Source organism: Desmodus rotundus, chromosome 13, assembly GCF_022682495.2.
Source record: "Desmodus rotundus isolate HL8 chromosome 13, HLdesRot8A.1, whole genome shotgun sequence".
NCBI lineage: Eukaryota > Metazoa > Chordata > Mammalia > Chiroptera > Phyllostomidae > Desmodus > Desmodus rotundus.
Window position 1 is genome coordinate 26,111,487 of NC_071399.1, and position 14,032 is coordinate 26,125,518.

The 14,032-nt window shown below is 37.2% G+C and overlaps 1 protein-coding gene across 6 annotated transcripts in view; it reads left to right on the forward strand.

Annotated features, from left to right (window-relative positions):
- HOOK3 (hook microtubule tethering protein 3) overlaps positions 1-14,032 on the forward strand; it is an 86,433-nt gene that overhangs the window by 14,782 nt on the left and 57,619 nt on the right. For all 6 annotated transcript variants that reach the window (XR_008425895.1, XR_008425894.1, XM_024578785.3 and 3 more), the window contains exons 4-7: positions 962-1,012; positions 2,586-2,718; positions 6,921-6,988; positions 13,086-13,148. Coding sequence is in view for 4 of the 6 variants with exons in the window: in XM_024578785.3 (XP_024434553.2) it covers positions 962-1,012; positions 2,586-2,718; positions 6,921-6,988; positions 13,086-13,148 (315 nt within the window). In the remaining 2 variants the exon portion in view is untranslated. The remainder of the gene's footprint in view (positions 1-961; positions 1,013-2,585; positions 2,719-6,920; positions 6,989-13,085; positions 13,149-14,032) is intronic.

A 14,032-nucleotide genomic window follows, 5' to 3' on the forward strand; every position in this document is an offset into this window, starting at 1 on the left:
TGTGATTGAGCCTCTTCAGTTGATGGCTACAGGTTCTACTGTCTTCCGTCCTAGGACTATTCAGCTGCTAACACGGGCTAGGGACAGCTGGGTAGAGGATCAACAGAGTCATATTCTGTGCACATGTAACTTCACACAAATGCAACCATATGAACTGGATCTAAGAAAAAAAGAATGGCTTAGAATAAATAGTGCCAGTGACTCTGCCTGCCATTTATTTACCTGGAAAACATATGGCCAGTGAACCTATTCTCTGGAGTGAGTGAATATTGGGAGACATCTGTATGTTGGTCCCTCCTGGCTGTTTCTAGGTCGCTTCTTATAGTGCAAGTATGTTGCAGTGCAGACTGTTAATACTGGCATTTCACGAAATGATAGTTTTCTGGGGTTTTTTTTAATGTCATGGCTCTTGAATATTTACTTTGGTGCTCAGCTTGAAGAAAGAGTAATCTTTTCTGACAGTGGAGGAATTTGGAGACACATGTTGTAGGTTACTTTAAGAGATTTCCAAGGATAATTTTGACTATAATTTTTGCTTAATGCTTTTAACCTTAGAACTTAACCTCTATATAAGATGCAACTCCATTTTTCTAGGAAAAACAGCACTGAACTCAAGTCTTCATTAAGGATGGTACATTTTTTTCTTTAGCTGCAGAAAATCTGAATAATCTTTTTGTTAAGTCTTATTTAGTTACCTTCCAATTTTTGTCAGTGGTCATAACATTAAAAATTTAACATTACGGGAAGCTTAACTTCTTACATAAATATATTAGATAAAATAAGTAAACCGTAGAGAGTCCTTTTTTGGTAATGATGGTAATTCAAACATGCTGTCGAATTTTATTTTCTACATTTACTTTATGATTAACTGATTTGATGAGTTGATTTAGAAATTTTTTGTTAAAATATACTTTGATCTGTATTTGCCTTTTACCCAGTTGTTTTCTCTCTCTTTAAACAGATAAGCAATCTAAAGAAAATTTTAAAAGGAATCCTGGATTATAATCATGAGGTAAGGACTTTTTTTCTCATTCTGTTTGGAAATATTACTACAGGGTAGTTTAATTTTGTAATATTTTACAATAGTTTCAAGTAAAGGAACAATTCCCTAAAAATTAATAATCTGTTTATCTTCCGTTGTACAGGATGTTGGCTCACACACCCATCTGTCAGATGGTTGCTAGACAATAGCTTTCACTGTGACACGGGTAGTTTGCAGATAAACACTAATTTATCTTAAACTTTACTTTCTGTGTCTGTTAATTCTCTCCTTTCATTCTTGTGAATATAGTGTAGAGCCCATGCATTATTATAATCCTCTCCCTGGCCTACTTCCATTTTATTTCTTAGCAAACCTCCATCCCTTGATGAATCCATTTGCCTTCGAGTCTGCATCAGAACAGTCAAGACATTGCTGGAGGAAAAATCAGGCTGTGGAACTAGTTTTACTTTAAATTTCTAGTGGACACAGCACAGCCTAGAAACCTATGTGATTTTCTTACTGTTTTTTTTCCCACAAGCTTAACGTGCATTTATACCTACATCTATACTTAACATCATCTGCCTTCATCATCTCAGTCTGTGACCCTACCATCCACCTACTGCTCAAGCCCAAGACCTACAAATCACCCTATAGTCCTTCCCTTCTTTCGCTATCATCAGCAAGACCTATTAGTTAAACCTCCAAATTACAGCTTTCTCCATCTCTTTCTGGCATCTCTGTTGCCACCCCCTACACCAAGCCGTCATTATTAGCACTTGCTTAGATTACCGGAGTGATCTAACTGGTGACCCTGCTTTTACTCTTGCCCATGTACAGCCTGTTCTCCACTGTAAAGCTAGGATGGTTTCTAAAAATATAAATTTGATTACGTTAGTCTCCTCCAAGTCTTCCATGGTTTCCTATTGCATTTTTAGAACCAATTCCTTCTTACGTGAGCCACCAGGTTCTGCACGACCTCTCTAACTTCCTCTCATGCCGCTCTCCCCTAACCCAGACACTGCAGCCCCTTTCGTCCTGCTTCTGTGCTCTCAGGATCATCATATTTCATGGTAGGGTTATCAGTCAAGAGTCCTGCCCATTTGTCTGCATCGTAAGTCATTTCATTTGGGCCACTCAATGTCCCCATAAAGAAAACTTCCATTCTCCTTGCTGGTGTAGGTGTCTTGCTATCAGCATTTTGGAGTCAGATAGAGCAAAGATGGCTAGGAGGAATCTTACCATTGGGGACATGAACCTGTATTTCATCTCTGCTCTTTCCGGTGCCCCCTAGTTTAGAACCTCACTGGCTCCCCTTCAGAGAATACACATCCAGTTTCTCTGGGGGTGGTGAGGGGTCAGTAGTACTCAGTTTCTTTGCTAAGTGTACATACCACAGACCAGATTAGGGCCTGGCCTGAATCAGGATAGTTATAACCTAGGTTTCTGAGGGGTAAAAATAGAAATTGCAAGTGGGGTTGACATGATAGTTCTGTCCTTACCAGTGAGTTTCTGTTGCTGACGGTTTAGTCTCTGTCAAATACTTTATTTGTTCATATAAACAAGTGCACGTAAATGCAATTCTAATCCTTTTATCTCCATTCAGATTTTAGGGCAGCAAATTAATGACTTTACCCTTCCTGATGTGAACCTTATTGGGGAGCATTCTGATGCTGCAGAGCTCGGAAGGATGCTTCAGCTCATTTTAGGCTGTGCTGTGAACTGTGAACAGAAGCAAGGTAATTGATTTGAAGTGAGTGTATGCATTTCAAATAATAAGAAAAGTCCTGGCCAGGTGGCTCAGTGGGTTAGAGCATTGTCCCAATATAACCAAGGTTGCGTGTTCAGTCCCCAGTCAGGGCACAACAGGAATCAACCAATGAATGCATAAATACGTGGAACAACAAATCGATGCCCTCCCCTTCTTCTACTCTCTCTAAAAATCAATTTAAAAAAATAATAATAAGAAAAGTAATATATAGTAACATATAAAATATATAAAACATGTAATAACATATAAATGTATATTAATAAATGTGTATTTAATATATATTAAGTAGCATATTCAAAAGTGATATATGTTGTATATTTTATTTATAAATCACCAGTACAGACAATAACATCTTTGAAAGGCTGTCCTCAAAGAATGACATTGTTTCTGATTTTGTTGGTTTCAAGCTTAAAAGAGTTTTTACAAATTAGGATAAATTTGTGATGATATGCTTTCCATTTCTGCAAGACAACATAATTCTTTAAGTAGATTATTTTTAACTATACCAAATGTAATGAAATTTACTCTTAATTGGGTAAGATACAGCTAAATTAATTAATATAAATAATAATGATATGCTTGGGACTTAAAATTAGATAATTTAGATTGCAAGATGCAGGATTTGTTTCACAAATGCTCGCTGAACTCATGTACTCTGCTGGGGCTAGGAGCACCGTGCAGACAAAGCAGGCAACGTGCCTGCCCTCCTGGAACGTGTCTGTGAGTGGCGGTAGAGGGCAGTGCGCAGTGCCACACACAACTAGGTAATCCGAGCAGTGGGGAGTGCTGCGAAGGCAAAGTGCAATGGGGGACGGTTTAGGCTTGGGTTAGGGAAGTTCTTTAAGCAAAGATTCGGAGAATACAGGTTAAGAGTAATCTGAGTAGTGGAAACTGAATGTCAGAACGACCTCGGTCACCTTTGAGGGGTTGAAAACCGGCAGTAATTCGGGAATAGTGAGGAGGATAAAGCGAGATGAAGCAGGACAGATGTAGATAGGGAGTATTCTACTTGATGATGACAGTGTGTTATTTGTATTTACATGACCTTTAAAGTAGATGGATTTTTTTTTAAAGCCCAAAGGTGTTTCTCTTCTTTGTCGTACCCCACCTCTGGTAATACAGATCTTTATTAACTTGCCATTATGCTTTTTTCGGTATTGTAAGTATAATAACAGTCAACATTGTTTTTTTGAAGCTATGACTAGTTTTATTGGTTTCTGATTCAGGAATATTTTCTAACAATGTGTTTATTTCTCTCTAGCCCCATTTCTTTTATATTTTACCATGCTGTGCTCTTACAGGAGATTTTAGCTTGTTTATTTAGTTTAAATCATGAATTAAAATAGAGAACTTTCTACATTTTGATTTTTGTATCACTGAAATATCTCACAAGTTCTTGTCAAAGATTAGAAGATTGCTATAAATAATACTCAAGACATTAAATATCTAAGTAGATGCTTTGATTTTAAAAGGTTGATGAGATGTTATTTAATGTAGTTCATTGATTTCAGATAATAGCTTCTTTTTTAAAGGTTTTATTTACTTATTTTTAGAAAGAGAGAAAGGGAGGGAGACAGAGAAGGAGAGAAACATTGATGTGCAAGAGATACATCAGTCAGTTGTCTCTTGCACACCCCCAGTTGGGGACCCACCCAGCCACTCAGGCACATGCACTGACTGGGAATCGAACCAGCGACCCTTTGGTTTGCAGGCCGGCAGTCAATCCACTGAGCCCCACCAGCCAGGGCACATAATAGTTTCTTATGTATTTATTCTGTGAGGAGAGTCATCAGCTCTTGGGATTATCCTAAGTACATAAGGGTCCTTGGAAGTGTGTAGCTGTTATGAGTTAGCGAATCACATAAGAGGGTAAGAGTAGGAAAAGACAAGGATTTAATCTATATCCCTATTCCGATGGAAAAGAAGACATTTATAGTATTTATTGAGCTTCTCACACAGATCAAGTGTTCTGTTTAAAACGTACTTCCAGGGTTTTTTCCTGAAATTATATTTAAATGATGAAAACTTTGAACAGGATCTTAACATGTCACTTATCCACAGGTAATTGCTCTCTGCAACACAGAGCTAATTAAATTAAATGAATTTCTGAATTGTTTGTGAACTTCCCAAACCGGAGCAAATAAATGGCGGAAATTTGAAGAAACAAAGACTAGTTAGTAGTAGAAAACACACTAATAAAAATACTGAACGAGTGTCTTCTTTCTGCTTGGTACTCTAGTAGATGCTACAGAACAAAACACACTTTTTACAGATTAGGAAACCAAGACTATGACTTACCCAAGATTTTTGGCTTGTGAGAGGATAGACAAGGACAAAAACCCGTAACTCTTCCCCATTCAAACTTGATGCTCTTTATACTGAACTGTGCTGGAAATTTTGGACCTAAAAGGTCAGCTTTTAGGATCAATTCCCTGACATAGCATACATACTTCATTCTTCAGCATTGCCTCATCGATCTGCGCTGAGTAATCACACATACTTGTATTTGGACTTCTAAGATTTGTAAATTATTTTTTCTTTCTCAAAAATTGTACATTAATGTAGTTATCATCATCATTTGTCATTTAGCATTTTACGGTGTTCGCGGGGAAGGGCCTTGACGTGGCAACACCGCTTCTTAACTAACGCTTCCCCTCTCACACCTACTAATGACTCCTGCACCGCCCTGTCTCACTGTTACTCTTCATTCAGTTTTCCTTCCCCATTGTCAGCGCCACTGCTTCTTCTCTTCCATGTTCACAGTCTCTTAATTTGAGGGTTGTCTAGTCATTCCAGGTGTACCACTTTCTCCAGTAGCCTTGGCCTTCTGTGTTTTGTGCCTTTGAACAGAACATCTGAAAGCGCTCCCCTGCATTTCAGCACTCACAGGGTGCTCCTCATGAACAAGACAAAAAATTGAACTTAGACGAAAGGACTGTTTTGTTTTTTTTTTTTCCCTAAATAGTGGTTATGATAATATTTCTACTTTTGGTCTAAGAACAATATCTGTGATTTAAGTGTGTTGTGTATGTTTGTTTAACCGTATATTTGATTGGGTATAAAGTGTCCTTAGGACAATACTTCTTTAAAAACATGCTTTTGGTTAACTAATAGCTTTGGCATTCAGAAACAGAATGTCAGAGTGTCATAATTTAATAGTGCTGTCAAAATACTTTATTTTTTTTAACAAGTTACCTGTCAAGCAAAGGATTACAGTTTGACGTTCCAAAGACATGAGTCTCTTGCCAAAAGGTCACTTTAACAATTTCACAGTAAGAATCCTTCATATACTATTGGAGTGCTGAGACAAGTTTTTGGTGTTTGTTTTTGGATGTATGGCAGGTTCAGGCTAAAATTTCCTAATTATTATACCCTTTTAACTGTTTAGTAAAACATATTTACCATATTTGTTGGAGTCCAGTTGACCTATTGATTTTTTTTATGCTTAATGTCACTTTTGTCATCCATTATTGGATTTGGAAATAATAACTACTTCCAGGGCTTTTTTAGAAGGCAATTTTTTTCAACTTTATCACTGTAGACAACTGAGAGAGCCTTCTCTTTTTCCACAGTGATGAGAGTAAGATTGGTAAAGTAGGTGCTTGAGCTTATTAGAGGTATAATCGTTATTTTAAAGCCCAGGGTCATCCAATATTTGTTTACCTAGGGTTCAGTTTCTATCTTAAATTCATCCTAATTCCCCTAACCAGCTTTCAGGTCCATGGATTTTTCTTTTCCTGTAGAAGAAAATATTAATGTTAGCATTATATACAATTCAACGCTTTTTATGTCACAAGAATAAAGCACAGACTTCAGAATGTATTTAACATATAGCGAAGAATAATGTGAAAGTAAGATAATTTTTAGATTTTCAGAATAGTGCTATGTAGTTTTATCCACCCTGGCTTTATGTTCCGAGGCTCCTGCATTCCTGTAGCCTCAACTTTATAAGGAACGGATGGGGATGGGCTTAGGTGATATATTGAGGAAAGATAAATACTGTGATTTGCATCCTTTACCTATGGCATGTATGTTCAGTCATATATGAGGAATGCAAAGGAAGAATCAAAACACTGGAAACTGCTTACAAGAACACATGAAGTGTAAGCCTTTAACTCCTTTGACTATCTTTAACTTGAACAATGACATTCCAGATTGTTCTTGTTTCAGAGTACATCCAAGCCATTATGATGATGGAAGAATCTGTTCAACATGTTGTCATGACAGCCATTCAAGAGGTACGTTGGAGGTTTGTGCTTACAGTTTGTGAGAAATAAAAGGAGCAAACGTGATTTTAAATAGAAGTAGAGCCGTGGCTGGTGTGGCTCAGTGGATTGAGTGCTGACCTGCAAACTGAAGGGTTGCCAGTTTGATATCCCGTCAGGGCGCGTGCTGGGTTGCAGGCCAGGTCCCCAGTAGGGGGCGCGTGAGAGGCAACCGCACATTGATGTTTCTCTCCCTGTCTTTCTTCCTCCCTTCCCCTTTTTCTAAAAATAAATAAATAAAATCTTAAAAATAAATAAATAAATAAAACAGACTGCCCTAAAAGTCCTTAAAAAAATAAATAAATAAATAGAAGTATACATTTTTAAAAAGATTCTCATTTACAAGAAAATTTTCTTTAAACTTATGATACAGCTTGTCTCATTTTTATTAAAGAAAATCATACTCATCTAAATTTCTCATTTTTATTTAAATCTTAAACATTTATCTTGTAGGTATAGATATTTAGTAACTATTCCTGATTTTTTAAAATGCCCTAATGAACTAGTAATTGTAGACTAATTCCTAAAGCCAGTAAAAATAATTTCTATCTTAAACCAACAGTCTACCTCAGACTTAACTATTGGTTTCTTATTTGGTAGAAAATGGGTCTTCAACTCCAACTGGACCTGAAGCAATTTCTTTTTCTTTCTTTCTTTCTTTTTTTTTTTTATCCTCATGCTGGGACATTCTTAATTGATTTTTTTTTTTTTTTTAAGAGAGAGGGGCCTTTGGTACACACCTCAACCAGGGACTGAACCCAAAAGCTAGGTAGGGTGTGCCCTGACGGGGAATCAAACCCATGACCTTTCAGTTTATAGGACAATGCTCCAACCAACTGAGCCACAACAGCCAGGGCAAAGAAATTTCTAAATGAATAGAAATTTAATATAAATATCTTTTATATTGAAACTATAGAAGAGGGAAAATATCTTTTTCTTTTGCCCTTTCAAGTTCTCTGCTGGGACCTCTGTAACAAAAGACGTGTTAAGAGAAAAACATACAAATTTATTTAATACAAGTTTTAAATGACACAGGAATCTTCATAAGGAAATTAAGACCAAGGAAGTATTTAAACCTGAATGTTTTGATGCTAGGTTTGATGAAGAGTGGAGATTCATGGAAAAATGTCATGGGCAAGAAGGACTTAAGCTAAGTGTAGTGAACTGGGGAAAACAGCAAGTCCTGCTTCACTCAGATTCCTTTCTGCAGCTCTCTGTCTTTGGAGATAAGGATGCTGCTTTTCTGAGTCTGGAAGGGCCACCTCTCACGTGAGGGTCTCATGCCTGCTTCAGGGAAGGTCAGAAAAATCCTTCCTGCACCCACTGTTTCTCACATTTCTTCTGTTTGAAATATGTGCCAAGGTGCCATATTTGGGGGTAGCATGTCCTGAACTTCAGCAAATGTAAAGCAAAATTATAAAAGTAAAAATAAAATATAGATTAATAACTGGTTGATTCAGGATTTGAGAATGTTTTTAATCATAAAAGCAATGGAAGAAATTCTTAAGGAAACTAGGAAACAGAGGGCATGGATATGCAATTAACAGAAAGAACATAAGACAAATGAAAAATGCTAAATGCTAATTCAAACAAAATATTTTTTAAAATACTGACCAATTGACAATAAATTCAGGAATTCCTACTATCCCTCAGGTTTGAGAATTCATTACAATGATTAAGAACTCAGGAGTGATGACAGTTTCATTATAGCAAAAGGTTACAAATCAGAACTAGCCCCACCCATCCCCAGTGCATAGAACGAGGATCCCAAATGCAAACTTTTTCCTGTCTCTTGCCCACAAAATCAAGACATGTGACCATTCCAGCACATTAATGTGACAGTGTGCAGAGTATCATCAACAAGGAAAGGTCTCCAGAGTTTTTATTGCGGTTTCATTATGTAGGCATGATTGATTGGCATGTAGGCGTGATTGATGGGCGATGCATGAGGTTGAACTCAGCTCCCACTCCCCAGAGGTCAGGCTGATATGAAGTGGATCACAGCCCCAATTCTCTAGTTCACGGTTGGTTTTCTGTGCTCTCCTTTGCTCTGCAGTACCTGGGGGCCCTCCATGAATAACAAAGACACTCTTTGTCAGTCAGGGAGTTCCAGAGAAGTAGAGACCATCTGCTGCCACCTGGGGACAAAGACCAACCAACATTTTATTATACAGAACCTTGTAAAACAGAGCTTTTAAAAGATCATTTTGACATTTAGTACTGGTGCATTTTTTAAAAAGTGTTATGCTCTAATAGAAGATATAGGTCATGAATGTTAAAATATCAATGGTGACCAAGCAAGCAAGCTGCAACTGTAATTTACTCTTAAGAGGACCTGGATTGGCTCTGTAGTCATCAGAAACCCAGGCTTCTTGTAGTTAATTGTAGCTTTTTTTTTAGAAAATTTTTTTTCCTTTTTATTGATTTTATTGGGGGTGATACTGATTAACAAAATTATATGGGTTTCAGGTGCACAGTTCTCCAACATGTCATCTGATCATGGTATTATGTATTCACCACCCCAGGTCCCGTCTCCGTTAATCCCCCCACACCCTCCTCCACCTCCCCTCACCCTCTTCCCCCAGCCATCAGCACACTGTTGTCCGTGCAACTTTTGCCATCCTTAACATATGAGTCCCACGTAGTGGTCGAGCTGTGGCTTCTCAGCTTGCAGCTATCATGAGCATTTCCAGCCAACAGGAAGGACTGGAGGAAGGGTTATCCACTTCCTCTAAATAAGTTGTCAGTAATCCTCATTCCTATTAGACAGATGTAACTCATATAGTCACACGGGGTCACGGGGAAATGTGGTCTTTGTTCCGGGGGGTCATAGACCCAGCCAAAATTTGAGGTTTCTGTTATTAAGCAAAAACAGGAAAAAAGAATAAGGGGCCACTAACCGTTCTGTGTTACTGTGGTTGACCCTATAATTTCACTTTTAGGAATTTATCCTAAGGAAATCTGAAATACAAAGATTCATAATAGCAATACTAAGAGCAAACATTTATCTAGCACTTACAATGTGCTAAATAGTGCTGGCACTTACTAAGCACATAACATTTATTAACTCATTTAAAATTCAGTACAATTTTAATTAATGTTACTGAAATGTTCACTTAAAAATTGTTAAAATGGCGACTTTCATGTTATATATATCTTACCACAATAAAAAAAGAAAAATACTAATTACAAGTCTTTGAGGCATGCACTGTCAATGCCCCCATTCTATAGAAGAGGAAACTGAGGCATAGACAATGTGTGTGACTTGCTGAGGTCCACGCATCCAGAGCTCAGACGCATAACCACTCTACTGCATTGCCTTAAGATTGTTTACTTTAGCATTATTTTCTAGTTCTGAAAAATTAAAATAAACCTAAGTGCCCAGCAATCGGGGAATGGATAAATTATGGTATAATAATATGTTAGCATATTATGTAGACATCAGTTTTTTTGTTTCACTCATTTATGCATTCATTGCTTGATTTTGTATGTGCCCCGACAGGGGATTGAACCTGCAACCTTGACATATCAGGGCAATGCTCTAACCAGCTGAGCTACGTGGCCAGGGCTAAAGCATATTTTTGAAACATAGATAATGACAAAGGGGAAGGCCTGTAATATTTAGGGAAACAGAGCACATGAGCAACATAATGCCATTCCTGTTAAAAATTAAAATTAAGATGAGTGAAAACAAATTTGCCAAAACTTTAACCATCACCAAATAGTAATGTTCTATACTCTTTTCTGTATATTCCAATTTTTCTACAATAACAGGTATTATGTCTATAATCAGTACTATTTTTAAAATCTGTGACTAAGTTGTTTCTTTTTTAATTCTGTGACTCTTCCAAGGAATTATTTGGAGATTAAAGACTAAGATTGAGCACAACAGTGTTTATCAAACTATTTTACATTAATGGAAATGTAAAAAAATGTTTATCCTTTGGTAAGGAGGTGTTTAAAGTATGGCACTTGAATTCCGTGAATATTATGTAGCTGATAAAAGTTTATTTTAAAAGGGGGGAAGGTGGTCTTATGACAAAGGGAAAACAGTTAAAATGTCAGGTGAACAAAGCAAACATATTGAACATACAAAATTTGTATGTACAATTAGATTTTAAGAATAGGTTGTATGTTAACTATGTGCATAGTCCTTTAGTTTATTTAGCAAATACTCATTGAGTACGCAATGTGTACCAGGAGCTGTGGCAGGTAGTATGCATACAACTATGAAAAAGTAGACATGGTGTCTTGACTCATGGAGTGGAAGTCTCAGGGGGGAAATGGCTAAACAAGTAATTCAGACACATTCAAAGCATTCACAGGGAAAGTGCCACGATGGGAGAAAAATATAGCGGTACCTCGAGGGAGTGTCTGACTCAGGTTTGGGATATTAGGGAAGGCTTTCCAGAGAAAGTGGCATCTAGACTAAGCACAGAGGATGAAGTAAGGTAAGGAAGGGGCAAAAATTGTTCTAAGGTCCAGGAGACAGGAGAAAGCAAGACCTGTATGGGGTGTTGGAGGTATTAAAGAAGAATGCCTGTAGCAGACATTTTAAGGTACAAATAAGAGATGAAACAAGAAACACGAGATCATTAAGATATTGAGCAGTTTGGTTAAAGGAGTTGGAATTTGGAGAAACAATGACTAGATTTTAAGGAGAAAAGAGATTGAAGTCTGTATCTGAGAAAATTCGTGCAATGAGAAGAATGAATTGGAGAAAAACAAGGCTGGCAGAAGGAAGAGCAGTTAAGAAACCTTAAGTAATTATCCAGTGAAGAATGATGGGATCCCACCCTGGCTGGTGTGGCTCGGTGGATTGAGTGCCAGCCTGTGAACCCATATGTCACCAGTTCAATTCCCAGTCAGGGCACGTGCCTGGGTTGCAGGCCAGGTCCCCAGTAGGGGGCAGCTGAACAATGTCTCTCTCGCAGATTGATGTTTCTCGACCTCTCTTCCTCCCTCCCTCCTCTTCTCTCTAAAAAGTAAATAAATAAAATCTTAAAAAATAAAAATAAAAAAAGAATGATGGGACCTGAAGTTAGGGCGGAGTTAGGGTGGAGTTAGGGTAGAGAGAAGTGGACGGATTTGAAAGTTATCAGCACCTGAATCAGTTGGCTTGGTGACTGATTGGATTTAGGATGTGGACAGTGGGTAGCTGGATAAAATTATGGGATTGAAGAAGAGCTTTTTTAAAGACTTTATTTAAGGCACATTCTATTTATATGTGTTTATTTTTTATTGTAATAAAATACTTATAACATGAAATTTGCATTAGTGACATGTGGTACATTTCATAATGTTATGCAAACATGACTACTATTTAGTTTCAGAACCTTTTCATCACCACACAAGGAAGCCCTGTGACCATTGAACAGGCAGTCCCAATTTCTTCTTCCCTCCAGCCCCTGGCACCTAGTAATCTGCTTTCTGTCTGTAGATATCCCTGTTCTGGATATTTCATTTAAATGGAATCATTGGATATATGCCCTTTGGTGCCTGGCTTTTTGCATTTAGCATAATGTTTTCAAGGTTATGTTGTAGCATGTACCAATATTTTGTTCTTTTTTATGGCCAAATAATATTCCGTTGTATGAATGCGAGTATACGCACCACATTTGTTTGTCCATTCATTCAGTTGATGGATAATTGGGTTTTCCCCACCTTTTGGATACTGTGATGTTGCCCACCTTTATTCTTTAGGAATACTTAGTGCTGTCACTTTTTACTGAAAAATCCATGTTTTTAAATATTAAGCCACATCTTTAACTTAAGGCCTTGTCTTCTTAGTGATAAGAGTAAGTAATACTTGATTGTTGTAAGTAGGCCTACAGAAAAAAATGAGCATCAGAATTTAGACCTGTAATTTTAAATGAAGGCATCATCTTGGAGTGAAAGAACAAAGTTCCAGCCTGAAAAGCTTTATAAGAAAATATTTCTTTTACATTTGTGTTTTCATTTTAATTTTTATAATTCTATAATGGCTGGGTGTTCATGTTTGTTGTGTAAGTATATTATATAGATTGTCTTTTTTGCTTCATAGTTATAACCATTTAAATCTTAATTTCAGCTGATGAGTAAAGAATCTCCTGTCTCTGCTGGAAATGATGCCTATGCCGACCTTGATCGCCAGGTATCTAGTTTTGCGTTGTTTTTCTCCATGCAAAGATTGAAATGGATAAAGTTTAAGTATTAATGAAAAGGATGTTTCATTGGAAATCACTTATGGAATATATTGGTATAGTTCTTTATTTTTTACCAAAAATTTAAGAACTTAAGCCACTTTACTTATGGATATTACATATTTGTAATTAAATTTGTAAGTTGTAAGTTAAGTATTGTTCCATAATGCGCTTTAAAATAAATTAACTTATTTAATTTTTTGTAATTTGTGTTTCTTTCTATATGCCACATTTAACGCAATAGATGCTTTTCTGGTAAATTGCATGCATTTTCCATTAGCATAAATAATCTCTTGATTATTTATGATAAAGAGACAGTTTACCTTCCCTGGCTGATGTGGCTCAGTGGGTTGGCGCATTGTCCTGCAGACCGAAAGGTCATGGGTTTGACCCTCTGTCAAGGCACATACCCAGGGTGCAGGTTTGATCCCAGTTGGGGCACGTATGGGAGGCAACTGATTGATGTTTCTCTCTCTCTTCCCCCTTCCTCTTCCTTTAAAAGCAATGAAAAAAAATGTACTCAGGTGAGGATTAAAGAAAAGATAATTTACCTTTTATTTCACATTATTCTTCAGTTTTAAAGTGCCTCCTCTGCCCTTCATGCTCAGATGCACTAAGGAACTTAGTCCTACATTTTTAAAGGAAGTCTGCCATGTGTTTTTATGGTTTTGGTGGAAAGGTACATTGTTAGTTTCGATGTTCCAGCTATTCTGGGAAGTCTGTTCCAAAGCATGAACAGAAATCTCTGTGATCTCTGTCGTCTTTCATTTTCCCCCCATGGTTTATAAATACTTTGCAGGAAAATCTTTGGACGTGCTGTAATTTTAATCCAAGT